Below are 27759 nucleotides of genomic sequence, written 5' to 3'. Positions count from 1 at the left end.
TATTTACGAATTCATTTTTCAAAAATAGAAACCCGAAAATACACTTTTCCGATAACTGTAAAATTCGGGTCGTTACACACTGAACTAGATTCAATACACATAACAAAATCGAATTGCATAAACAAATGTGTGTTTTTTTCCTTTACATGATTTTTGCAATGCAGCTTAAATGATCACTACAATCAAACACTTTCATTCACCTTAAACAGTTGAACCAATTAATCAATCCAGGTTGCAATAGAGTCAAACGGTGCATTCATATCGACTTAACTTATTTACAGCATATGTAACATTTCAACATGCAATGCATATATATCGTAGTGCTCCTGTAATGCTTCGATATTTTTTAATGCTAGTTAAAGGTTGTCCATCAAATGACGTAAGCTTTGACAAACTTAGCATTGAGGTTGGTATAGGTGTAGCATAAAGCATTGATGTCATATCAAGTAGCTCCAAAATGTATTTCTGTTGACTAAGAAAAATACCATGACTCAATTGTTGAACTTCAATGCTAAGAAAGAAGTTTAGGTCACCAATTTCCTTCAAAAAGAACTCTTAATTGAATTTGGTCACGACTTCATCAATCTCATTACTTGAATCCCTTGTTAATACTATGCCATCAACATATATCATCATAATCACCTTAGATGTAGCATTACACCGTACAAAAAGCAATAAGTCTACCTTTTGAAACTGTAAAATCTAACTTCTCAATTAAGGACTGCTTCAATGTATCAAACCGTGCTCGTGGGGCTTATCTAAGCGCATAGAATGCCTTATTTAGCTTGGAAACACTTTGTTTACCACCAACTCCACCAACTTTGAATATTGGTGTCTGTTTCATATAGATTTGTTCAGATAAATTGGCATTTAGAAATCCATTATTAGCATCAATTTGTCTGAGTGACCATCCATTCTTCACCGCTACTGCTAGAAACCGTGCAAATGGCATTGAACTTAACAACTGGGCTAAATGTTTTTGTTAGAGATATGAACTAAGAAAGAAAGGAAAGTAGAGAAGAAACAAGTATGATAGTAGTAAACAATCTGCCAATATTTTTCATAATAATTTCAAAAAGAAAAACATTACTATTTATAACAAGATTCATTTTCTCGCACTCTACTAAAAATTCTTAATCTCCTAAAAAACTGGATGACAAGATTAGCATCTAAACATATATTCAAAGGAGAAGTCAATCATTTGCGTAATGCACCAGTGGCATGAGTCAGATTGCCGCCAATCACTTCGCAGCTTCACGATCTGCAAGCATATTTAGCAAATACACTTCGCATGTCTTCAATCCGCAACTCACTTCTCCGCAAGTTTATTCTCGCTTGGACAGTCCTCCAAGCTTATCGCATATTGACTGTAAGCAACGTGGCTATCCACATGATAGTTCGCATATTGACAGTCTGCAAAGCAATTAGCCAAAGGACTGTCCGCCAAGAGATTCACATTTGGACAATTAGCCAGATGTGCTTGCTGTTGGATTGTCCGCCATTTACTGTCTGTCACATGTGTTCGCCGTTGCATGGTTGGCCATCTCGCAACATGTTTCATGAAAGTCATAGCTAGCTTCTTATGAATACCCTGGAGCAATTATACAAGCTTTATATAGTGCAATAGTTCCATCTAGATTCTTTTTAGTCCGAAACAACCACTTACACCCCATGTGTTTTCTATTTGATGGAAGCTGTTGTAAAGTCCGAGTGCCATTGTTGATTAAGGCTTCAGGCTTAAGCTTAACAACTTCTTACATTCAAGTTGTTGCACAGCTTCACTAATAGTGGTTGGTTCTGTTGATGCCAAAAACACTTATGGCTTGTGTACAGGCCCAAATTTGCCCGGGCCCATACACATACAATAAAACAAGAACCAAACTAATAAACAATTAAGCCCAAAATATAATGTCCATTTACAGCCAATTAAAACCCAAATACAAGACCCAACCCCAAAACCATTACAATGAACCCTAACCCAAAAACACAAGGCCCAAATGGCCCAACAATTTAGACTCTCAAAAACCCTAGGTTTCCCTAGGTGCGCCACAGCCCTTGCCCTCACCTCCAGCACCGTACGACCTCCAGCACACTTCCGTATGCCCCACGCCGAGTGCCACGTCGCCTCCGTACCTGCAAAAGAGGACAAGAACAACAACAAAGAAAGAAAACTGGCATTTTTTCTTTATTTTTTTCTCTCTCGGCTATAAAGCCCAAGAGAAATCATTTTTTTTCTCTTACGAACATGAAAATATCAATCAAAAAGATTAGGTATTCTCATTTTCATAGGCTATCTATTTTTATCGTACGCATGTACATAGAAAAAAATACAACTTTTTTTTACCTTTTGGTGGTCAGAGAGGTTGAAACCGAGTGCTTTTCTTGATTTCTTCCGATTTTCGTGAGGTTTTTGAGTGTTTTGTCCACGACTCTGGGTCGGAAAAGGAAAAAGGGGTTGAAAGGGCGCCAGTTTCGTATCTTCGGCCACCGTATACGGCGGTCGCCGGCAACAAACGGACAGTGGTCCGAACGCCGAAAATGGGGACCTTAGAGAGAAACCTCAAACCCCTTTCCCCCCTTTTTTTAAAAGGCACGGTTGAAATGAAGTTTTTTAAAAAAAAATTGAGGTTTTATAGGGGAGTAAAACGGCACCGTTTTATGCCTTGGGTTCGGACGTCAAAATGGCGTCGTTTTGTGATGCGACCCGAAATCTGACCCATAACCGCTTAGGATCAGCATGTTTTTAGACTGAGGGTCTATTTGCACCCTCAGTCCTTCCGCTTTTGAAGCAATTCTTAATGTGGTCCTTATTTTAATCTTTTTAATTTTTGAATTTGCCCCTATAATTTCTTTGTTGTTTTATTTTGGTCCCTAATAGAACTGCACGTTTTGGGGGACGGGTTTATTTCCCATCTGGTCCTCCCATATTATTCGCGCGTTCATTTAAGTCCTAATTCGTGTTTTATTAAATTTTCCTTTTTAAAATTTACCCCCTAATTTTATTCCGATCTGTGATTCGGTCCTTAGCCTTTTAGTTTCAAATTACTTTATATTATTTAATTTAAACTGTTTTTGTATATTATTATCTTAAATTTTTTTACATACTACGTATTTTAAATGTGTATATATTATTCAGTTTTATACTGTTTTATTATTATTTATTTTAAGAGTTCATATATCACTTATATTAAGTTGTTTTGTATTTTTATACATTATATATTTTACGCATTATTTATTTTAAACCTTTTTATGTGTTGTCTTAAATTGTTTTTTAGTTGTTTTATATATTATTTTATTTTAGATTGTTTTGTATATTAATCATTTTAAATTGCCTTGCATTATTTACTTCAAATTGCCTTTTTTTTTATATCTATTTTAAACCCTTTTATCATTTGTTTAAAATTGTCTTGTTATTTGCTTTAAATTATTTTATATCATTCATTTCATTTTCTTTGATTATTAATATTCACATTCAAATGATGTATGTTATGTAATTATTGCTGTCATATGTATTATGAATTGCTCACTAGTATATTTATAATGTCGTCATCCATTAGCATACAGTTTTATTCATTTATCATTTTTTAATATTATATCAATTTTTACTCTAAATTCATAAAAAAAGATTCTTTAATAAAGGCAATATCCAGTGTTTGGAAATTTGAGAGATCGTACCCTAACATACTGGGTTTCGATTTTTTCTCGTTTTACCCAAATGACCGAATATCCTTTTAAAATTAAAACGCATGAGTTTTGAGAATCAAAAGACAAGCTTATTCTCGAAGGTTTAAAATGTCGTGTCCTAACGTACTGGATGTGACATTTTATTATTTCGGGACGAGAAGGTCTTTACCATTCGCTTTCGATTTATCCAAACATTTTTTTTTGTAAAATTAACATTAATAAAAAAAGGAGGATCGTATTTTTAAATTCTTTTCCGATTTCTAACTTTCGACATTAAGAAATTAATTAATCAATTAGGTACCAATTTTGGGCATTACGAGGGTGCTAATCCTTCCTCGTACGTAACCGACTCCCGAACCCATTTTCTCGAATTTCGTAGACCAAAATCGTTGTTTTAGTAAAACAAAACATTTTATTAAAACAATCAAATTACAAGATGATCTGATCACACCTAAACAAAAAAAGATTGACAGTGACCCCATTTTTATTTTCTTAAAAATAAAAATCAACCGTTTTCAAAAATAAAAAATAGTTTCGACAGCTTGAATATACCGGACTTTCCCTTCATAGTCATAGAATGGGTATTTGTGACAAATGGTTTACAACTAAAGAAGGCTAAGCTTCAATATGTATTCTGTAATGCATTTTGAATAAGTGACTAAAAAAACATTGATTGAAGTATGGAATTTGACGGCCATAAAACTCTGTGTGCTTTATCTTTTTTTTTTCACCTTCTTTTTATTATTTTTGGAGCACTTTCACACTCCACCTTAAAATTCTAATCAAATTATTTTTTTGGATCGTTAAATTTTAAGGACAATGATGTGATAATGCACATAAGCATGTGTGTATTTTATAAAAATTTAAATTTTAAAAAATAATTATTAATGTGAATAAAGAAGAACACACAATGACTATACAGATTATCATATCAATACCATTAAATTTTTAATACTTTAGTCAACTTTTTTATCCAAAGAAAATTAAATTGACTAAAATTTGAAAGTTAAATTAAAGTATTTAAAAAAAAATCTTAAAACTGAAATAACAAAAATAGTAGTAAGAATGTGATAATGCTTTATTAATTGAAATATTTTTAACTAAAAATGTTACAAATAGTAAAATGTCGACTGCTATTAGAAAGTGCAAATTCGACATATGACATATTAATAGGAACCACAACAAAATTACCAATCATATTACTAAAATTACTAGCTTACACTACAACAACTTTCAATTATTTAAAGAACTTCCGATCTCGATCCAATAATTATTTAATGATGATCTTGCTCCAATGTCTATCATTAATTAATGTTTTTTTTTTACCTTGTAGTCGCTATTTTGTTGCATTTTTCTATTGAAAAAAAAATTGGATGTGCAAGTTTTTGCTGCAAAATTAGTGGCCAGACCCATGAAATTAATAATTGATTAAGTGACCCAAAATTGAGCAAAATTCAATTAGATTATAAATGGTTTTGAGAGGATATGTTACATTATAAATGGGTTTTTTAGTCTTTTTAAAATATAAATTATATCCATAGATAGATTAGTTTAAAAGATTACGACACCTAAAAGATATAATAATAATATTTTAACTATAAATTGGATTTGTTCATGAGTCGAGCTACTCGTTTAGGTCTGAAGGTTCACTTGAAATTTAGAAGGATTTAGGTAAAAATATTAGACTCGGAAAATAGGCTTAAGCAAAAAAAATTAAATCCATTTAAAATATGGGTCGAGCTCAGGCTTGAATCTTCAAGCCCGAGCCCGACCTGCCCTGGTCCATTTTATGTTTATAATACTTTATATTATGTTAGTTTTTATATATATTATGTAATTTAGAACACATTAAAAAAAATAAACATATACTAAATATATAATACTACTCTAATGTAAAATTTAAAATAATGTTAAGTTGACTATATAAAAAAATTCAATAAATAAAATTATTAAATATTAAAATAATGTTATATAAATACTTTTAAAAAAATTTACAAAATAATATGAGCAGCCATAAAATTAATTTGAGTTAGTCTTTTACAAATATTGATGATTTTGGATAAAATTGTAAGCCCATATTTCGGATTGGGTTAGACTTAAATAAATACAAAGTATATTAATATCATACTTAAACTCAGTCTAACCCGACCTATAAACACATCTACTATAAACCAATCTACGAACAAAATGATATATTTAATTATATATATAAATATGTGGATAATGTAATATGGTATAATAATTAGTATATAACAAGTAGTAGACCATTTTCAAATATAAAACTAGTTTGGCATAAAAACTCATGCTGTTTTTAATATAAGCACCTTTTGCTCCCAAGTTCAGAGCAGCTGTAGCTGTATTAAAAACTTTTGAGAGGCCATTGGATCTTTCCCTGCTGCTTCATACAACTAACAAAAAATGTAGACAAGGAATATTGATGGGATGAAACCCAATACATTCAACATTGTATACAAGTACAATCTGTATTTTTTTTCTACTCTTAATAAATATCAATTAATAATTATGGTCAACTTAATAGCATAATATATCATCAATTAACACAAAATAAAACACAATAATCATAAGAAATTAATTAAAAGAGACGCACAATTTTTTACGTGAAAAATCCCTTTAAAACAAAGGGTAAAAACTACGGACTTGAAAGTCCACTTAAGAGCTTCACTATATTTAAAGGTATTACAAGACAAAACCACAATAAAAAACATACTAAACTCAATACAACTATCAACAAATAATCTCAAACAAACTAAATAGAAAAGTTGAGAATATCACCCAAATATAATTTACAAAATGAAAAACCTGAAGCTACAAAGTCCATATGAAAAATCCAACTTACCTACAATAATTAATAGTTATTAGTGGAATGTGGGAAATCTTGTACCGTTCAGGGCCTCTCTCCCTCTCACATCTTGTCTCTAATTGAGGACAATATGCAATGCTAATTTCTTGTAATCTGGAGAGGCTTCGCATAACATCTACAGAAGGCAGGTACATGAGTTTACTGCATGAACCGATATGCAGACGCCTTAGAGAAGAGAGATTTCCTAACCACTCCGGCAAGGCTTCTATTCCTTGAAACTCTAGTATCCTCAAATCTTCAAGGGCAGTGAGGAATTGAAGTTGGGGAGGAAGACTCTTTAGCTTTTCCCAACCAATCAACTCTAGAACTCGAAGGGAGGCACTGAGATATTGACTGGAACTGAGAAACGGGAATTCTTCCAGCTCTTCTGAGAAACCACCAACGGTCAATTCTCCCAAGCAATTAAGCCTACCAAGGCTGTCATCTGGATTCCATATCAGATCAGGCAAATTTAATATTCTTAGACTGCGAAGGGAAGTATTGGATCGAAACATATTTGGTAGCAGACAACTCCATCCTTCCCCTACATTGTCCAATTTTAATTCTGTGAGAGAAGAGAGTCCATCTAAACTTGTAATGGGCTTTAAATTAGGACAATTATGTAGATCTAAATCTTTGAGATAAGTGAAGGTAGATAATCCGTCTCCAATCTTGCTTAATTTTTTGCACTTGAAAATGCAAAGATTTTCAAGAGATGAACATCTTCCGGTTATCGGAAGAACTTCCAACTCATTGCAGCCTTGAATTGATAGATATTGAAGAGAGGAAAATCCTTCCAATTTTGGAATCAAACTTAAATTTAAACAGTATCTTAGATCTAATATTTTGAGAGAAGTGGAGGTAGATAATCCGTCTCCAATCTTGCTTAATTTCTTGCAAAAGAGAATGCCAAGACTTTCAAGAGATGAACATTTCCCAGTTATCGGAATAACTTCCAACTCATTGCAGCTTTGAATTGATAGGTTTTGAAGAGAGGAAAATACTTTCAAATCTGGAATCGAATTTATATTAAGATGAGTTAGATCTAATTCTTTGAGACAAGTGGGTGTAGATAATCCGTCTCCAATCTTGCTTAATGTTCTGCAACCGGAAATTCCAAGACTTTCAAGAGATAAATATTGTCCCGTTAATGGAACACTTTTCGACAAGGGACAATCCCACATATTCAGCTCCTCCAAGCAAGGAAACATGATTGTCTTTGTGGCTGACATTGCTGTCCATTCTTCTAGTCCTTCCATCCCACTTAAGGTGAATTTTTTCAATGCAGGAAACACCTTGATCACCATATTCATATCATCAATACCTTGGTTGCAATAAAATTCATTACCCATGCCTTTCACTTTCCTCAGATCTTTCAAATTAAGAAACTGGAGATTCTGCAATTGGCCCAGAGGTGGAAGACTTTCACAATTGTCGCAATAGAACAAACTCAGCTCCATCAAATTGTTAAGCAAAAACAAACCACAATCACCAACGGGTCTTAACATCCATGAGGGAAAGCTGTTGCCTTTATAACAGCTAACAGTTAAGCTTTGCAAATTTGAGTGGGGTTGGAGACTTTCCATCACATCCTCACTCTTATCACTATAACTCCCTATAAAATCAAATTTCAACTCGCATAATTTTTCTTTAAGGTGTAGATTTGCTCCATTAGCCTCTTGTTTGTTCCTAACACACCTTAAATGGCGTATCTCCTATTCTCCACGGAGTTCGTTTAGGGATCCTAACTCCTTAATTGAATGTCCCCTTCCTGAACCTACATAAAATACGGGTAATGTTTGAAGACAAGTTAGGTTTCCAATATTATCTGATTGAAGCTCTTGACTATCAAAATACAAGTGCTTCAAGCTCATCAAATTTTCCAATCCATCCGGAAAGGTGAATGTCACTAAACCCAAGAGCCTCAATGTTTGGAGATGGCAAAGTTTGGTTGAGGACTTGGGCAGTGCTTTGATAGAAGTCCGTGAGATGTCCAAATACCTCAAGTGCTTCAATTCTCCGAGGGAATCTGGCAACTCAAAAATATAATAAGCACCGACCAACTTTAGGACTCTTAATCTTTTGAATTTGAAGCTTTTCGATAGCTTCTTGAACACATTAATCTCTGAAAACAACGAGTATAATTTCGGAGCAACTATTGTCAACATTCTTGGCAATGATTCCCCATCACATCCAACATTTGAGAACACTCATTTGTGATGGGAGTGGAATTTTCTCGGAAAATCAAAGCATCAAACTTTGACACAGACAAAGATAAATCATGCACTGAGTCATGCATCTTGAATGTGAGAATATTCCCGCAAGTGTCCCTCGTAACATTTTGGAATAAGGAATTTGATAAAAGTTCATTCAAGTATTTGTTACCATTATCCACCATTGCCATAGAGCTGCCAAGAAATCCTTCAGCCATCCACAGTTGGATCAAATCCTCTTTTTTAAAGCAATAATCTTTAGGAAACATGGCACAGTACGCAAAACATTTCTTCAAATATGGAGAAGACAAGCGATCGAAACTTAGTTTTAACACACGTTCCACTTTTAACACACTTTCTGGTGAACCCCATACACCACTTCTTTGAATTTCCAACCATGCGCGGGGACTCAATTCAATGTTGCTCATTAACCCTCCTATAACGTTAGCTACTAATGGCACACCTTGACACTGCTTAGCAATTTCTTTTCCAATAGGCTCTAATTCGTGAGATATTGGAGAGTCTCTCAGTGCACGTTCTTTAATTATGGACCAACATTCTTCGTCTTCTAGTTTTTCTGGTTGATGCCATTGATTCGAACGTGCTTGCACTGTTGATGCTACATCTTCTTTGCGTGTTGTCACAATAACTCCATTCCCGCCATTTGTACTGATTCCCTCCAGACAAAACTTTAGATCCTCCCATTCCGTAACATCCCATACAGTATCAAGTACAAGAAGATACTTGATCTGATCCTTTCCTCCTTTGGCCCCTTCAATCTTCTGCTTGAGTTTCTCAACCATTGCATTCTTATTTTGAGGAATTGATATCTGATCAATAGTAAAATGCTCTAACATCTCTTTTAAAATCCTCTTGACATCTAAATGATCAGAAACACACACCCAGAATTTGACATCAAAAAGCGTTTTCGCATTCAAATCATCATGCACCAGCTTTGCTAAAGTAGTTTTGCCGAGACCTGCCATACCTACTATAGGCACAACAGAGACAACCTGCTTATCTTTGGGATTGACTAACAGGTTAACTACTTTTGAAACATCATGTTTCCTTCCGACAATGTTTGAGTGACCGTGGTAGGAGATTGTCTCCAACTTTGGTCCTCCATACGCAGGAACTGGAGTTATAGGATCTATAGCTCTCTGTTGGAGACCAAATTGACTGGCCAAGTTGTTAAGGTCATCCAGTGATGTAAGGATGTCCTTAATTTTATTAGCCATCTTTAGACGAAATAAAATGGAATTGTTACAAGAAAGAAAGTGTTGAAGTTAGTTCCCATGCAAGACATGCAGCTCATGCAGATTAATGCACATACTTTGTCCGGGTAAAATATGTGCAAAAATTCATACACATAAGTTACCCGGGTAAAATACATGTAACAGGAGATGTTAATACCACTGTTTGTTCTCTGTTACATTTTGTTATTTTCTAACTATGTTTTTTCTTAATTAGTTCATTTTGAATTATGTTTAAATGACAAGTTGATGTAACTTGATTGTTAAAGAGCTGGTTACCAGCTTTGTTCAAGTGTACAAGTTTAGTTTTGTAAGTTCCAATGTAATAAGTGGAGTTAGGTAGTGTTTAGGTAAAGGATTTGTTAATCTTTTGACCAGCTAAATGACTGGTATATGTAATGGCTTTAAGCCAATGTTTCAAATGAATGAAATCATCAGATTTTCTTCCATATGCTCCATCTTTCTTTGCCTTCAAAATTCTGTTCTCCATTGTTGACAGTAGCTAAAAGCGTGAACTTCAAGCATTTTTCCTTCATATTTTATCCGGGTATAATACACTGCTGTTAAAGTTCAGATTGAAGTTCTTACTTCATTCGGTTAAAGTGTGTCTAACACCAACAGAAAGTCGAGTACCTTCCTCAGAATTTGGTTCCGAATCTCCACTTTCCTTCGGAGAATTTCTTAAGCAAACTCATCAAGGACATCAACAGCCTCATAAGCAACATCTTCGAGCCTCTCTAACCATAACTTCACTGAGGTATTCTTTATTTTCCTCTGCATCTTGCAAGAAAGCTTCGATCATTCCTAGTGTCTCACCGAGTTTTTTCAGCTGTTTCTTGAAACCCCATGCAAGGCTGATTTGGTCAGCGGCAATTGACATTACTTTCGCCACGGCTTCGTTCACAACAGCACCCAAAAGAGCTTCTGCCATCTTTGCTTCCGTAGTCTGAAAGGTTTGAAATGTTAGGAAATAGAAACGGAAAAGAAAATCCCACACAAAAAATGAAGAAGACAAGAACAAATTTGTAACTCTGGAAATTAAAGTAACGATTACTTCATGTGTAAAGGATGATACCAAGTCTAGGAAATCAAATGGAAATGATGATGAATTGCTTTCGGTAAAGTGATTTGAATTGCGTCCTTTCTTATGAAATATATGAAAGAAGAGGTAGGCAAGTGGTAGTAGGTAAATACAGCGTGCATTATTATTTTATGACTACTTTACTTAAAAATTAAAATATTTTGGCATCGGATCCTTTTTGTTTTATTTTTAATCAAATATGACTCCTATTCCAAGCAATATATATATAAATTATGCTGCCACTTGAGCTAATGGTTATCTATAATGCCAGACAGGCTGTGGAGAATCTAAATGTTTATAATATGTGAATTGACTAACTGTAGAAATCAATCAAAATGCAGTTACTTCCCTTAGAAAGCTTCAAGCCGATGAACAAACTTGGAAATAAAGACAGATTTCTGGAATGTGAGACATCTTAGCACCAGCAGCAAGCGGGTCTGTTTGGCTCATCTTTCCTTTCATAAGTGACTTTTGGTCTTAATTAAATTGAAGAGGGATTCTTAGATTTTTAGATTTTTATCGTTTATATTTGAAGTTTGTAACTACCTCTTCAAACAAAAACATTTCTATAATTAAAGTGCAATGTACATTTTTATTGCACTCAACATTTATTGGTAGAAACTTAAATGATAGGTGAAAAACTTAATTGTTGAAGATTATGTAACTGAGCTTGAGAATGCCTATGCCTCTTCTCAAAAGCAATGCAATTTCAATGCCTTGAATCGTAATTCGATTCGAACTCGAAATTTGAAAAAAAAAATCTACTTGACTCGATTAATTCGAATAATTTGAATTTTGAATTTTTTTCAATTTTTTAAATTCAAATCGAATTTTTTTCTCCTAATAATAGATAATACTTCGATAATTTCTTTAAAAAATTGTTGATGTCTCCCACAACATTAAAGATAATTTTTTGAATGAGTGGACTTGCTAAACAAAATTAAATATAGCTTAAAAATATATAAATACAATGCTAACTAAATATATTTAAAAAAATCCAACATTATTTCAACAAAATTTGTTTTAAAAGATCATTATCTAAATAAATAAATAAAAACCATCATTTCACATTAATTATTGGGTAAATTCCACAGTTGGTTGTTCAACTTTCATAAGTTTTCATTTTAGACATTGAGAAATAAAAATTTTAATTTTAGGCATTGTCGTTAAACTATTTTTATTTTAGTCATTGTTGTTAAAAGTCGTTTTCATTTTAATCACTCACTATTTTTTCAATGTTATTGTACACTCATCTTAGTCACCCAATTAACGTTAGTAAATTTTCATTTGAGTCACTTATTTTAATTTACTTTTTAGAATTAATTCTTTTTAGTAAAAAAAATACTTGGATTTATAAGAAAAACTTAGGTTAATATATGTTAAGAGGTTTATATTTGAAAATTGAATAAACGAAAAAACATATGAAATTGTTAAACGATAAATTAAAAAGGGCATAAAATAATTCTTTGAGTTTAAAAAATATATAAATAGACTTAAGGGGGATGATATAATAACCCGACCGAGCACCTTTTGCTTCCAAGTTCAGAGCAGCTGTAGCTGTACTAAAAACTTTTGAGAGGCCATTGGCTCTTTCCCTGCTTCATATAACTAACAAAAAGTGCAGACAAGGAAGATGGATATCTTGAATGTGGGGCAATCTTTGAATATTGATGGGATGAAACCCAATACATTCAACATTGTATACAACTATAATTTATATTTTTTACTCTTAATAAATATCAATTAATAATTATGGCAAACTTAATAGCATAATGAACTATCAGTCAACACAAAATAAAACACAATAATCACGCGGAATCAATTAAACAAGACGCACAATTTTTTATGTGGAAAATCCCTCTAAAACAAAGGGTAAAAATCACATAACTTGAAAGTCCACTTAAGAACTTCTCTATATTCAAAGGTATCACAGTACAAAACAACAATAATAAAAAAAACATACAAAGTTAAACAAGACTATCAACAAATAATCTCAAAACAAACTAAACATAACAGTTGAGAATATCACCCAAATATGTCTAACATTGAAAATGAAAAACCTGAAGCTACAAAGTCCATATGAAAAATCCAACTTTGTACAATCGAAACCCTTGAGATTGTCCAAAAATCAGCTCAGACAGACATCAGATGAACACCCAATCGAAGAGTTGATTGTCTGTTATATTATAGCTCTTTAATGTTGGGAAGGAGAACAATTCACTCTGACTCAAGCCCTATCAGCATCTCCCTTCACATCCAAAAAGAATTCAGAAATTTCATGAGTGGATACTGGATAATTCATGCAGTACTGGTTTAAACAAAACGTTAAAACATGAAAATATCATCGTTCTTAAATTAGAAGCAATAAAATAGCAGAAAAAAAGGATGAACAAAGCAATATATGAGACTTGTAGTTCAAAACTAAATGAATATTTTATGAAGTTATGGTACCAATTCCAAGTTTTGTGATATCACAGACATGCAGAACATGCAAAGGTGAATGTTAAGCTTTTCAAGAGATGAACATCCCCCAGTCATCGGAAAAACTTCCAACTCATTGCACCTTCCAATTGATAGATTTTGAAGAGAGGAAAATCCTTTTAACTCTGGAATCGAACTTAAATTAGGACAACCATATATATCTAATTCTTTGAGACAAGTGGAGGTAGATAATCCATCTCTAATCTTGCTTAATTTCTCGCAAAGGTGAATGTTAAGCTTTTCAAGAGATGAACATCCCCCGGTTATCGGAATAACTTCCAACTCATTGCACACTTCAATTGATAGATTTTGAAGAGAGGAAAATCCTTTCAAATCTGGAATCGAACTTAAATTAGGACAACTATATAGATCTAATTCTTTGAGACAAGTGCAGCTAGATAATCCGTCTTCAATCTTGCTTAATTTCTCGCAAAGGTGAATGTTAAGCTTTTCAAGAGATGAACATCCCCCGGTTATCGGAAAAACTTCCAACTCATTGCACCTTTCAATTGATAGATTTTGAAGAGAGGAAAATCCTTTCAACTCTGGAATCGAACTTAAATTAGGACAACCATATAGATCTAATTCTTTCAGACAAGTGGAAGTAGATAATCCGTCTCCAATCTTGCTTAATTTCTTGCAAAGGTGAATGTTAAGCTTTTCAAGAGATGAACATCCCCCGGTTATCGGAATAACTTCCAACTCATTGCACATTTCAATTGATAGATTTTGAAGAGAGGAAAATCCTTTCAAATCTGGAATCAAACTTAAATTAGGACAACTATATAGATCTAATTCTTTGAGATAAGTGGAGGTAGATAATCCGTCTCCAATCTTGCTTAATTTCTCGCAAAGGTGAATGTTAAGCTTTTCAAGAGATGAACATCCCCCGGTTATCGGAATAACTTCCAACTCATTGCACATTTCAATTGATAGATTTTGAAGAGAGGAAAATCCTTTCAAATCTGGAATCAAACTTAAATTAGGACAACTATATAGATCTAATTCTTTGAGACAAGTGGAGGTAGATAATCCGTCTCCAATCTTGCTTAATTTCTTGCAAAGGTGAATGTTAAGCTTTTCAAGAGATAAACATCCCCCGGTTATCGGAAAAACTTCCAACTCATTGCACCTTTCAATTGATAGATTTTGAAGAGAGGAAAATCCTTTCAACTCTGGAATCGAACTTAAATTAGGACAACCATATATATCTAATTCTTTGAGACAAGTGGAGGTAGATAATCCGTCTCTAATCTTGCTTAATTTCTCGCAAAGGTGAATGTTAAGCTTTTCAAGAGATGAACATCCCCCGGTTATCGGAATAACTTCCAACTCATTGCACACTTCAATTGATAGATTTTGAAGAGAGGAAAATCCTTTCAAATCTGGAATCGAACTTAAATTAGGACAACTATATAGATCTAATTCTTTGAGACAAGTGCAGCTAGATAATCCGTCTTCAATCTTGCTTAATTTCTCGCAAAGGTGAATGTTAAGCTTTTCAAGAGATGAACATCCCCCGGTTATCGGAAAAACTTCCAACTCATTGAACCTTTCAATTGATAGATTTTGAAGAGAGGAAAATCCTTTCAACTCTGGAATCGAACTTAAATTAGGACAACCATATAGATCTAATTCTTTGAGACAAGTGGAGGTAGATAATCCGTCTCCAATCTTGCTTAATTTCTCGCAAAGGTGAATGTTAAGCTTTTCAAGAGATGAACATCCCCCGGTCATCGGAAAAACTTCCAACTCATTGCACCTTCCAATTGATAGATTTTGAAGAGAGGAAAATCCTTTCAACTCTGGAATCGAACTTAAATTAGGACAACCATATAGATCTAATTCTTTGAGACAAGTGGAGGTAGATAATCCGTCTCCAATCTTGCTTAATTTCTCGCAAAGGTGAATGTTAAGCTTTTCAAGAGATGAACATCCCCCGGTCATCGGAAAAACTTCCAACTCATTGCACCTTCCAATTGATAGATTTTGAAGAGAGGAAAATCCTTTCAACTCTGGAATCGAACTTAAATTAGGACAACCATATAGATCTAATTCTTTGAGACAAGTGGAGGTAGATAATCCGTCTCCAATCTTGCTTAATTTCTCGCAAAGGTGAATGTTAAGCTTTTCAAGAGATGAACGTCCCCCGGTTATCGAAATAACTTCCAACTCATTGCACCTTCCAATTGATAGATTTTGAAGAGAGGAAAATCCTTTCAACTCTGGAATCGAACTTAAATTAGGACAACCATATAGACCTAATTCTTTGAGACAAGTGCAGCTAGATAATCCGTCTCCAATCTTGCTTAATTTCTTGCAAAAAAGAATGCTAAGCTTTTCAAGAGATGAACATCCCCCGGTTATCGAAATAACTTCCAACTCAGCGCAGCTTTCAATTGATAGATTTTGGAGAGAGGAAAATCCTTTCAACTCTGGAATTGAACTTAAATTAGGACAACTCCAAATATTCAGCTCCTCCAAGCAAGGAAACATGATTGTCTTTGTGGCCGTCATTGCTGTCCATTCTTCTAGTCTTTCCATCCCGCTTAAGGTGAATTTTTTCAATGCAGGAAACACCTTGATCACCTTATTCATATCATCAATGCCTTTGTTGCAATAAAATTCACTACCCATGCCTTTCACTTCCCGCAGATTTCTCAAATTAAGAAACTGGAGATTCTGCAATTGGCCCAGAGGTGGAAGACTTTCACAATTGTGGCAACGGAACAACTCCAGCTCCAACAAATTGTTAAGCAAAAACAAACCAGAATCACCAACAGGTCTTAACATCCATGAGGGAAAGTTGTTGCCTCCATAACCGTTAACAGTTAAGCTTTGCAATTTTGAGTGGGGTTGGAGACCTTCCATCACTTCCTCACTGTTATAACTACTACTCCATTTAAAATCAAATATCAACTTGCATAATTTTTCTTTAAGGTGTAGATTTGCTCCATTAGCCTCTTGTTTGTTTCTAACACACTGTAAACGGCGTATCTCCAATTCTCCACGGAGTTCGTTTAGGGATCCTAACTCCTTAATTGAATGTCCCCTTTCTAAACCCACATAAAATACGGGTAATGTTTGAAGACAAGTCAGGTTTCCGATATTATCTGGTTGAACATCTTGTGTATCAAAATACAAGTGCTTCAAGCTTATCAAATTTTCCAATACATCCGGAAAGGTTAATATCACTGAACCCAAGAGCCTCAATGTTTGAAGATGGTAAAGTTTGGTTGAGGACTTAGGCAGTGCTCTGATACGAGTCCCTGAGATGTCCAAATACCTCAAGTGCTTCAATTCTCCAAGGGAATCTGGAAACTCAAAAATATAAGAAGTACCGACCAACTTTAGGACTCTTAATCTTTTGAATTTAAAGCTTTTTGATAGCTTCTTGAACAAATCAATCTCTGAAAACAACGAGAATAATTTCGGAGCAACTATTGTCAACATTCATGGCAATGATTCCCCATCACATCCAACATTGAGATGACGAATATGAGAACACTCATTTGTGATGGGAGTGGAATTTTTTCTGAAAATCAAAGCATCAAATTTTGACACAGACAAAGATAAATCATGCACTGGGTCATGCATCTTGAGTGTGAGAATATTCCCGCAAGTGTCCCTCGTAACATTTTGGAATAAGGAATTTGATAAAAGTTCATTCAAGTATTTGTTACCATTATCCACCATTGCCATAGAGGTGCCAAGAAATCCTTCAGCCATCCACAGTTGGATCAATTCCTCTTTTTTAAAGCAATAATCTTTAGGAAACATGGCACAGTACGCAAAACATTTCTTCAAAGATGGAGAAGACAGGCGATCGAAACTTAGTTTTAATACACGTTCCACTTTTAACACACTTTCTGGTGAACCCCATACACCACTTCTTTGAATTTCCAACCACGCGCGGGGACTCAATTCAATTTTGCTCATTAACCCTCCAATAACGTTAGCTACTAATGGCACACCTTGACACTGCTTAGCAATTTCTTTTCCAATAGGCTCTAATTCGTGAGATATTGGAGAGTCTCTCAGTGCACGTTCTTTAATTATGGACCAACATTCTTCGTCTTCTAGTTTTTCTGGTTGATGCCATTGATCCGAACGTGCTTGCACTGTTGATGCTACATCTTCTTTGCGTGTTGTCACAATAACTCCATTCCCGCCATTTGTACTGATTCCTTCCAGACAAAGCTTTAGATCCTCCCATTCCGTAACATCCCATACATCATCAAGTACAAGAAGATACTTGATCTGATCCTTTCCTTCTTTGGCCCCTTCAATCTTCTGCTTGAGTTTCTCAACCATTGCATTCTTATTTTGAGGAATTGAGATCGGATCATCAGTAAAATGCTCTAACATCTCTTTTAAAATCCTCTTGACATCGAAATGATCAGAGACACACACCCAGAATCTGACAAAACGCCTTTGCACATTCAAATCATCATACACCAACTTCGCTAAAGTAGTTTTGCCAAGACCTGCCATACCTACTATAGGCACAACAGAGACAACCTGCTTATCTTTGGGATTGACTAACAGGTTAACTACTTTTGAAACATCATGTTTCCTTCCGACAATGTTTGAGTCACCGCGGGAGGAGATTGTCTCCACCTTTGGTCCTCCATATGCAGTAACTGGAGTTATATGATCTATAGCTCTCTGTTGGAGACCAAATTGACTGGCCAAGTTGTTAAGGTCATCCAGTGATGTAAGGATGTCCTTAATTTTATTAGCCATCTTGAGACGAAATAAAATAGAATTGTTACAAGAAAGGAAGTCGAGTACCTTCCTCAGAATTTGGTTCCGAATCTCCACTTTCCTTCGGAGAATTTCATAAGCAAACTCATCAAGGACATCAACAGCCTTATAAGCAACATCTTCGACCCTCTCTAACCATAACTTCACTGAGGTATTCTTTGTTTGCTTTTCCTCTACATCTTGCAAGAAAGCTTCGATCATTCCAAGTGTCTCACCTGTTGAAAAGACAAATTAAAAAGGGTGTTGAAAAGTCAAAAATGGGAGGTGCAAGTGGCACCGAAAGAAAAAAAAGTGATAGGCAAGTTGTTTAAAGTTGAATGGGATAATTGCAATTTTGGTCCCTAATTTTTTAGGCCATTTGCAAGTTAGTCCCTGAACCTCAACTATAAATAGGCCTAACCATTTCTCATTTCAACCATCCCAACCAATCTTTCTCTCTTAGTTTTCTCTCTTCTCCCATTTGAGAATTCTTAAGGAATTCTACTTGTTTGTAATATTTTGGAAATAGTAAAGTTATCATCTGGTGTTAGTGCCCGAGGACGTAGGTATAATTTACCTAACCTCGTTAAAACTCTTATATTCTTTTTGTCCTATTTTTCTTTCAATATTTGAGGGTATAGTAGTAGTATTTAATTGTGCTATTAAATTACGTTAGAAGGAATATTCTGACTAAGGAAAGACTTGGTATTTAAGAGATCCTTGTGATCCACCTCTCTTCCTTGGGAATTGAACTTTGTGTGATTTTTTAGTACAATAATTTACACGATTCCGACCCTATTAGAACAACAAGTGGTATCAGAGCCGAAGGTTAATCGTAGTATGCTCTGTGGTTGCAGTTTAAACTGATCTTCCAAATCAGAAAATATTTCCTTAGGTATATTGAAAGATTATGGAGAAAACAGTCGGTGTAGGAGCTTCAACATCGTCCATGTAGACAAGACCGACAATTGCAAATGCAAGATTGGCCGTGGAGATCTTTGATGGCACGGGCCATTTTGGTATGTGGCAAAGTGAGGTTCTAGATGCCCTTTTTCAGCAGGGTCTAGACATTGCCATTGATGAAGAGAAACTAGATGATGTACAGGAGAAAGATTGGAAGGCGATCAATCGGTTGGCATGTGGCACAATTCGATCATGCCTTTCTCGAGAGCAGAGGTATGCTTTTTCAAAGGAGACTTCTGCAAATAAGTTGTGGGTGGCACTTGAAGAAAAATTTTTGAAGAAAAATAGTCAAAATAAGCTCCACTTGAAGAAAAGACTGTTTCGCTTCACATACGTCCCAAGTACCACAATGAATGATCACATCACCAAATTTAATCAGTTAGTCACTGATTTGCTGAATATGGATGAGACATTCAAAGATGAAGATTTGGCTTTGATGCTGTTGGAGTTATGAAGATTTGGCTTTGATGCTGTTGGAGTCACTTCCTGAGGAGTTTGAGTTCCTAGAAACTACTCTACTTCATGGCAGGAGTGATATATCTCTGAGCGAAGTCTGTGCGGCCTTATACAGTTATGAACAGAGAAAGAAGGACAAACAGAAAAACTCAATCAGAGATACAGAAGCTTTAGTAGTCCGAGGTCGTTCATACACTCGGAAGAAAACTCAAAAGGGGAGATCAAAGTTAAAGTCCAGACTCGGGAAAGATGAATGTGCTTTTTGTCATGAGAAAGGCCACTAGAAGAAAAATTGTCCAAAGCTGAAGAATAAGGGAAAAGTTGCTGTAGATGCTTGTGTTGCTAAGCATGATACTAGTGACTCTGAACTATCACTGGTTGCATCATCATCGTCGTTCCATTCAGATGAGTAGATATTAGATTCGGGTTGTACCTACAATATGTCCCCTAACCGGGAGTGGTTCTCTGATTTAGTAGAACTAAATGGAGGAGTTGTTTATATGGGCAATGACAATGCCTGTAAAACTGTTGGGATAGGTTCAATCCAATTAAAGAATCAAGATAGATCAACCAGAGTTCTGACTGATGTTCGGTACGTGCCCAGTTTGAAGAAAAATCCCATCTCATTGGGAGCCTTGGAATCCAATGGTTCAGTTGTTACTATGAGAGATAGGATTTTGAAAGTGACATCTGGCGCACTTGTGATATTGAAGGGCATCAGGAAAAATAACTTGTATTACTACCAAGGTAGTACAGTTATTGGAGCAGTCGTTACAGCTTCCGGTAACAAAGAATTGGACTCAATGCAGTTGTGGCATATGAAGTTGGGACATGCCAGCGAAAAATCCTTGCAAATTCTGGCAAAGCAAGGATTGTTGAAAGGTGTAAAGGTTTACAAATTAAAATTTTGCGAGCATTGTGTTCTGGGAAAGCAAAAGAGAGTGAAATTCGGTACTGCTATCCATAATACAAAAGGTATTTTGGAATATGTTCACTCAGATGTGTGGGGGCCTTCCAAGACACCTTCATTGGGAGGAAAACACTACTTTGTTACTTTTGTTGATGACTTTTCCAGAAGAGTTTGGGTGTATACCATGAGAACTAAGGATGAAGTGCTTAGAGTTTTTCTTAAATGGAAAACTATGATCGAAAACCAGACTGGCAAGAAAATCAAGCGGCTTAGGACGGACAATGGAGGGGAATATAAAAGTGATCCGTTCTTCGATGTGTGCCAAGAGTATGGTATTGTTCGACACTTCACAGTTAGGGATACACCACAGCAGAATGGATTGGCAGAGCGTATGAATCGAACATTGCTGGCGAAAGTTCGATGTATATTGTCCAATGCTGGGTTGGGCAAGCAATTTTGGGCTGAGGCTGTGACATACGCTGGCCATCTTGTTAACCATTTGCCATCATCTGCATTAGAAAGAAAAACTCCTATGGAGGTATGGTCTGGGAAACCGGCTACAGATTATGATTCCTTACATGTGTTTGGATCCACTGCATATTACCATGTGAAGGAGTCAAAGTTAGATCTGAGGGCAAAGAAAGCTCTCTTTGTGGGAATCACTTCTGAAGTGAAGGGATTTCGTCTTTGGTGCTTAAGCACAAAGAAAATGATCTGTAGCAGAGATGTTACCTTTGATGAATCTGCCACATTAAAAAAGGTAGCAGATAAAGATATTCAGACGAGCAATACTCCACAGCAGGTGGAGTGTACTCCAAAACAGGTGGAGTTTGAGCAGATGGGGATTTGCCCAGTTAATAAGTCTAATTCTCCAGCCACAATGGAGGAATTAGAGGTTGAAGAGGTTCTGACCCAAGAACCACTAAGTACACCAGAACCAGTTGCAGTTGCAAGGCCACGGAGAGAAATTCGTAAACCTGCTCGATTTACTGATATGGTGGCCTACGCCCTTCCCGTTGTTGATGATATTCCTATCACTTATCAAGAAGCAATGCAAAGCTTAGAAAGTGATAAATGGAAAAGCGCCATGGATGAAGAAATGCAGTCTCTCCTGAAGAACAATACTTGGGAATTGGCGCAATTACCGAAAGGTAAAAGGGCAATCGGATGCAAGTGGGTATTCGCAAAGAAAGATGGATCTCCTAGCAAGAAGGATATTCGCTACAAGGCAAGATTGGTAGCTAAAGGCTACGCTCAGAAGGAGGGAATTGACTACAATGATGTATTTTCCCCTGTTGTGAAGCATTCCTCCATTAGAATTTTGTTGGCCTTGGTAGCACAGTTGAATTTAGAACTAGCTCAACTTGATGTTAAGACGGCTTTCTTGCATGGTGAGTTAGAAGAGGAGATCTATATGACTCAGCCCGAAGGATACACAGATGCTGGTGGTAGAAATTGGGTTTGTAAGCTGAACAAATCGCTATATGGATTGAAGCAATCCCCGAGGCAGTGGTACAAGCGATTTGATAGCTTTATGAGAAGGCAGAAGTACACAAGAAGCAAATATGACAATTGTGTATATTTGCAGAAGCTGCATGACGGATCTTTCATTTATCTACTCTTGTATGTTGATGATATGTTAATCGCTTCGAAGAGCCAAAATGAGATAGATAAGCTGAAGGCTCAGTTGAATCAAGAGTTTGAGATGAAAGATCTAGGTGAGGCCAAGAAGATTCTCGGCATGGAGATAAGTAGAGATAGACCGAGAGGCAAGCTCTGTTTAAATCAGAAGCAATATCTGAAAAATGTATTACAATGTTTTGGTGTAAATGAAAACACAAAACATGTAAGTACCCCACTTGCTTCTCATTTGAAACTTAGTGCTCAATTATCTCCGAAGACTGAAGATGAAAGAGAATATATGGCGAAAGTCCCATATGCTAATGCAGTTGGGAGTTTGATGTATGCGATGGTGTGTACGAGGCCTGACATTTCACAAGCTGTTGGAGTTGTGAGCAGGTATATGCATGATCCTGGAAAAGGACATTGGCAAGCTGTGAAATGGATTCTACGGTATCTTCGAAAAACCGTAGATGTTGGTTTAATTTTTGAACAGGATGAAGCACTTGGTCAGTTTGTAGTTGGATATGTTGATTCCGACTTTGCTGGTGATTTAGATAAACGTCGTTCAACTACGGGGTATCTGTTTACTCTTGCGAAAGCCCCAGTGAGTTGGAAGTCTACCTTACAGTCTACAGTAGCTGTGTTTACTACAGAGGCAGAATATATGGCAGTTACAGAAGCTGTTAAGGAGGCTATTTGGCTTAATGGATTGTTGAAAGACTTAGGAGTTGTTCAAAGTCACATAAGTTTATATTGTGACAGTCAGAGCGCTATTCATTTAGCGAAAAATCAAGTCTATCATTCAAGAACCAAGCATATCGACGTAAGATATCACTTTGTGCGGGAAGTCTTTGAAAAAGGAAAAATTCTACTTCAGAAGATTCCGACAGCAGATAATCCCGCAGATATGATGACCAAGGTGGTAACAACAATCAAGTTTAATCATTGTTTGAACTTGATTAACATCCTGAGAATTTGAGCACCTTTAGGTGTATGGCGCTCGAGAGCGCATTTGGAGGCACTACAAAAGATAGCTTTATCGAATTTGGGGAGTTGAAGGAAGTATGTGAAGATGTGATTATCCTAATCAAATCTTCAAGGTAGAGATTGTTGAAAAGACAAATTAAAAAGGGTGTTGAAAAGTCAAAAATAGGAGGTGCAAGTGGCACCGAAAGAAAAAAAAAAGTGATAGGCAAGTTGTTTAAAGTTGAATGGGATAATTGCAATTTTGGTCCCTAATTTTTTAGGCCATTTGCAAGTTAGTCCCTGAACCTCAACTATAAATAGGCCTAACCATTTCTCATTTCAACCATCCCAACCAATCTTTCTCTCTTAGTTTTCTCTCTTCTCCCATTTGAGAATACTTAAGGAATTCTATTTGTTTGTAATATTTTGGAGATAGTAAAGTTATCATCTGGTGTTAGTGCCCGAGGACGTAGGTATAATTTACCGAACCTCGTTAAAACTCTTATGTTCTTTTTGTCCTATTTTTCTTTCAATATTTGAGGGTATAATAGTAGTATTTAATTGTGCTATTAAATTACGTTAGAAGGAATATTCTTACTAAGGAAAGACTTGGTATTTAAGAGATCCTTGTGATCCACCTCTCTTCCCTGGAAATTGAACTTTGTGTGATTTTTTAGTACAATAATTTACACGCTTCCGACCCTATTGGAACAACATCACCAAGTTTTTTCAGCTATTTTTTGAAACCCCATGCAAGGCTGATTTGTTCAGCGGCAATTGGAATCACTTTCGCCACCGCTTCATTCACAACAGCACCCAAAAAAGCTTCTGCCATCTTAGAGTCCGTAGTCTGAAAGGTTTGAAATGTTAGGAACTAGAAAGGGAAAAGAAGATAACAAATTTGTAAGTCTGGAAATTAAAGCAACGATGATTGCATGTGTAAAGGATGATACCAAGTCTAGGAAATCAAATGAATAAATGAAATGAAGATGAATACTTCAAATATTTGGGCATCGGATCCTTTTCTTAAAGCGATCCAATTTCAATGGCTTGAAATCCAATTAATCGATTCAAATGTCCATGGCAAGGTTCCTTTTTGTATGCATTTTAAATGCAAGATAACTTGTAATCGGACATTTTCAAAGTTAAGTTTAAATTACACAGATTTTTTACTTAACTCATCGATTCGTAGAAATCCTGCATTATGCTAATGTCACTTTCGAGTATAAAAGCAACCAACTCTAGGTTGATTAATTAAAATTTCTTTTTAATTAAAACTCCTATGATCACATTAACTCTTACTATGGATTCCCTATTATATTTGACTATAATCTGGTAGATTTATGTCGTCCTATTTCAAGGATTACATGCAGCTCCACTTAATTATGCTAGATCTAATATTAAATAGGGTCTATTTAACCACCAATTTAAGCATACCGAACATAGATCAATACCTAAAAATATTAAACCAAGAATTAAGCATACATAATTGAGAACAGAAAAACTAAATATCTATTGCGTAAAATAAAAATTAAACGACATAATTCATCATAGGGTTCATCTCCCTAAGTATTTAGAAAACTAGTTCATGCTCGAAAATAGAAACATCCAAGATACAGTATAATAACTTCCTAAGAAATTAATTGAGAATCTTCAATATTGACAAAAATATGCTTCAAACTCGGCTTCAATGGTGTTTTTCGAGTTGTTTTTTTTCAATATTCCCTGACGGTTTTATCTCATCTTTTTATGTTTGTCATATATACGTTTTAGATTGCCCAAAAAACCTAAAAAGCATGATTTTTCGCTGTTTAGTGTGCAATCCCATGAAATGAACACGACCTACCACACATCAGTGTGGTCTAGTTGTGTGAAATGGTTCAACTCGTGTGTCTTTTGCAGCTTGCTCCGACACTTCGATTTTCACTCATTTTGCTCCCAAGTGCTCTATTAAGCATTAAAACACGAATTTAAAAGATTAGGAATATAAAATTTACAATTAACATCGGATAATCACCCAAAAATACATTAAGAATGATGTTAAAACATGTTATTTTTAGTACTTATCATGTACAATAACATTGAATAAATAATGGGTGATTAAAATGAAAACAATTTTTAACAACAGTAACTAAAATGAAAATGGTTAATTAAAATTTTTATCTTTTAATGCCCAAAATGAAAACTTATGAAAGTTAAATAAGTAACTTACCTAAAAATTAATGTGAAAAATGATTTATTTTTGTTAAGATAATGATCTTTTAAAACAAATTCTGTTGAAATAAGGTTGGGTTTTTTTAAATATATTTAGTTGGACAAGTCCACTCATTCAAAGAAATTTTTGAAGTACTTCCATTCTTTAATTAAATCAAATGTTAATATTTTTCAAAAAAGTTAAATAAATAGTTTTATTAAATAAGTTAAAAAGTAAATTTATGAGATTTAACATTTATAAGAAATAAAAAGAATAAATTTTTCTAAAATTTCAAGAAAATACGAGGTATGTCGATGCCAATCGAATCGACTTTTAATTTATATTCTTTCAAATTTATATTTAGATGGTAATATTTACTTTTTCTTCTTTTTGCACATATTCTTTTTTTTTTTTTTGCTTTTTTACTTTGGTATTATAGAATTTATTTATATATATATGGAAAAATTATTTATCAAAATATGTTTATTTAATTATCTCGACAGAGTTTAAAAAGTGATCACATCATTACATATGTCTGGAACTGTAAAGTGTAATCTATTTAACAATTAATTCAACTAATATATTAAGTACAATAGAAGTCGAAAGCTATGGGAGTCGACTTCCACCCTATAAATACCCATCCTTCTCTTTTTTTTCTCATCCAAAATCCTCTATGAAACTTTGAAACTCACTGAAGTTTATTATTTTATTCTTATTTTCTGTAGAAAAATGGTAGAACCAAAGTTTTAGGAAGAGCATATAGTCAACTATGCGATTAATATGGTGAAATTTTTAATTAGTTTTTAAATTTTGTATATTTCGCTAAAATGTTTTTAAGAAAATACCAGACTTGATATTTATTAAAATATACAAATATTTATTTTTCTAAAATTTTATTCAATTAAAAAAAATACCATAATTGATATATTTTTTTAAAATTTGTATTAAAATGTTAATATTTAATTTTTTTGGTACACAAATTTTTTTGTTTTTATTATTTATTAATATATATGTGACGAGAGATTATTTATCAAAATACGTTTATTTAGGTATCTCGACATTCATGGGTGTCAAGTTTAAGAGATTGTCAAATTACTACATGAGTCAAAGTGTAGTTAATGGTAACTTGATGTTTATGAGAGTCTAGTTTAAGTTTTAGTAGTGTAATCCAAGAATTTATTTGATAGTTGACTCAACCAATATATTAAGTACAATGGAAGTCGAAAACCACGAGATGACTTCCACCCCATAAATACCCATCATTCTATTTTTTTCTCATCTAGAATTCTTTATGAAACTTTGAAACTCACTATTGAAAAAAGTTCATTGAACCCCTAATCGGTGGGCCCCACTTAATCCCCCTTTAATCCTTTGTTTGGTTCAGTGTATTGCTATTACGGGTCTAATACATTACAGACCTAATCCTCAAAATCCACCGATTTCTATTCCGGAAGGAAAGCTCAGTTTTGCTACGTATTAAGTTCTCCCGATTTCTTCTACCCTGTTTTACCCTTCTAACTGCTTCTTCTGATTTCTTCTGATTCCATAACTTTTTCCTTCCTTTCGGCCACCACAACTGCTTCTTCTTCATCACTCATCAGCAGACTACTTCTTCTTCTTCATCCGCTCGCCGACCACCAGTCATCCGTGTCCATTTTCGGACAACGGTGTCTTGACAGTTCGTATTCCGTTGACACCAGTACGAGAGGGGAAGATCTGTGTCGGTGCTTCTCCATTGCCGGACATCCTTATACAAGAAAGGTTTTTTATTTGCTAACATTTTACATTTCATTCTGTTCTCTGAAAAAAATTCAATTTTGACCACACGCCAATCAGCCCGAGCCCTTCTAGTTTTTAGTGATTACACTTCTCGGCTCCGGGCACTTAGCTCCTTATGGTTAGCCCCACCTAGAAACTGATATTATTTTATTTCATGAAAGCTCAACTTGACTGCATTAATGCTTTGCACAGAGTGTTCTCCCTATTTCACCTTTTGGTACCCATTGACGATTCTTGGATGGTGAAGCATAATGTGAAATGTAAATTTTGGTTGCTGTGGTTTACACTCACTAGCCTATGGAAATGGCAGTAATTTAGACAATTGTTGTATATTAAGTAGGATCTGAGCAAAATGTGTTTGTGATTGTGTGTAGTAATCTCACATGTGAGGCAAATCTTCCAAAACTTTGACCATCTTGTAATCACCTTAAGTGCAATGCTAACTTAGATAGTTCAATGCTTCCAAGTATTTAACCATCCACATATCATATTAGCATCAATTTTTCTCCGAATTGGCTATCTCTCTATATTACAATGTCTAATGTAATCA

General features: G+C 34.8%; 4 protein-coding genes and 1 long non-coding RNA gene across 5 annotated transcripts; 1 reads left to right on the top strand and 4 right to left on the bottom strand.

Moving 5' to 3' along the window:
- Positions 1-1035: 1035 nt before the first annotated feature.
- Positions 1036-2625, bottom strand: LOC121229693 (uncharacterized). The gene is made up of 2 exons (XM_041114508.1): positions 1667-2625; positions 1036-1591 (listed from the first exon to the last, which is right to left on the bottom strand). The coding sequence occupies exons 1-2, from the start codon at positions 1715-1717 to the stop codon at positions 1310-1312; spliced, it is 333 nt and encodes a 110-aa protein (XP_040970442.1). The 5' UTR covers positions 1718-2625; the 3' UTR covers positions 1036-1309.
- On the bottom strand, positions 2028-18508 carry LOC121203375 (putative disease resistance protein At3g14460). Its single transcript, XM_041112061.1, has 5 exons — positions 18367-18508; positions 8743-10643; positions 8402-8573; positions 6587-8259; positions 2028-2133 (listed from the first exon to the last, which is right to left on the bottom strand). The coding sequence occupies exons 2-5, from the start codon at positions 9993-9995 to the stop codon at positions 2028-2030; spliced, it is 3204 nt and encodes a 1067-aa protein (XP_040967995.1). The 5' UTR covers positions 9996-10643; positions 18367-18508.
- On the bottom strand, positions 13319-17025 carry LOC121228997 (putative disease resistance protein At3g14460). The gene is made up of 2 exons (XM_041112060.1): positions 13543-17025; positions 13319-13399 (listed from the first exon to the last, which is right to left on the bottom strand). Exons 1-2 carry the CDS (start codon positions 17023-17025, stop codon positions 13319-13321), a joined length of 3564 nt encoding a protein of 1187 aa, XP_040967994.1.
- Positions 17026-24071, bottom strand: LOC121228996 (putative disease resistance protein RGA3). The gene is made up of 2 exons (XM_041112059.1): positions 23984-24071; positions 17026-18554 (listed from the first exon to the last, which is right to left on the bottom strand). The coding sequence occupies exons 1-2, from the start codon at positions 24069-24071 to the stop codon at positions 17026-17028; spliced, it is 1617 nt and encodes a 538-aa protein (XP_040967993.1).
- Positions 24072-27266: 3195 nt separating this feature from the next.
- Positions 27267-27529, top strand: LOC121229692 (uncharacterized). Its single transcript, XR_005927607.1, has 2 exons — positions 27267-27327; positions 27402-27529. It is a non-coding gene; the product is annotated as an uncharacterized lncRNA (long non-coding RNA).
- The last annotated feature ends 230 nt before the right edge of the window (positions 27530-27759 follow it).

This window comes from Gossypium hirsutum, chromosome A05, assembly GCF_007990345.1.
Source record: "Gossypium hirsutum isolate 1008001.06 chromosome A05, Gossypium_hirsutum_v2.1, whole genome shotgun sequence".
In the NCBI taxonomy this organism is placed as follows: domain Eukaryota; kingdom Viridiplantae; phylum Streptophyta; class Magnoliopsida; order Malvales; family Malvaceae; genus Gossypium; species Gossypium hirsutum.
Note: the sequence above shows the minus strand (reverse complement) of the source record. Positions and strands in the feature narration are given on the sequence as shown.

Bases quoted from the DNA above. Each gene is read 5' to 3' on its own strand.
- LOC121203375 (XM_041112061.1), bottom strand. From the start codon at position 9,995: ATGGCTAATAAAATTAAGGACATCCTTACATCACTGGATGACCTTAAC. The intron at 8,574-8,742 runs GTTGGATGTGAT...TTGAGTTGCCAG, and splicing joins ACAAATGAGTGTTCTCAAAT to ATTCCCTCGGAGAATTGAAG. The intron at 8,260-8,401 runs GTATTTTGATAG...CGTGGAGAATAG, and splicing joins TTGATGAGCTTGAAGCACTT to GAGATACGCCATTTAAGGTG.
- LOC121228997 (XM_041112060.1), bottom strand. From the start codon at position 17,025: ATGTTGACAATAGTTGCTCCGAAATTATTCTCGTTGTTTTCAGAGATT. The intron at 13,400-13,542 runs GTACCATAACTT...TGTTTAAACCAG, and splicing joins TATCACAAAACTTGGAATTG to TACTGCATGAATTATCCAGT.
- LOC121228996 (XM_041112059.1), bottom strand. From the start codon at position 24,071: ATGGCAGAAGCTTTTTTGGGTGCTGTTGTGAATGAAGCGGTGGCGAAA. The intron at 18,555-23,983 runs GTTTCAAAAAAT...TCTTTTCAACAG, and splicing joins ACAAATCAGCCTTGCATGGG to GTGAGACACTTGGAATGATC.
- LOC121229693 (XM_041114508.1), bottom strand. From the start codon at position 1,717: ATGGCACTCGGACTTTACAACAGCTTCCATCAAATAGAAAACACATGG. The intron at 1,592-1,666 runs GTAAGTGGTTGT...TAATTGCTCCAG, and splicing joins AAATAGAAAACACATGGGGT to GGTATTCATAAGAAGCTAGC.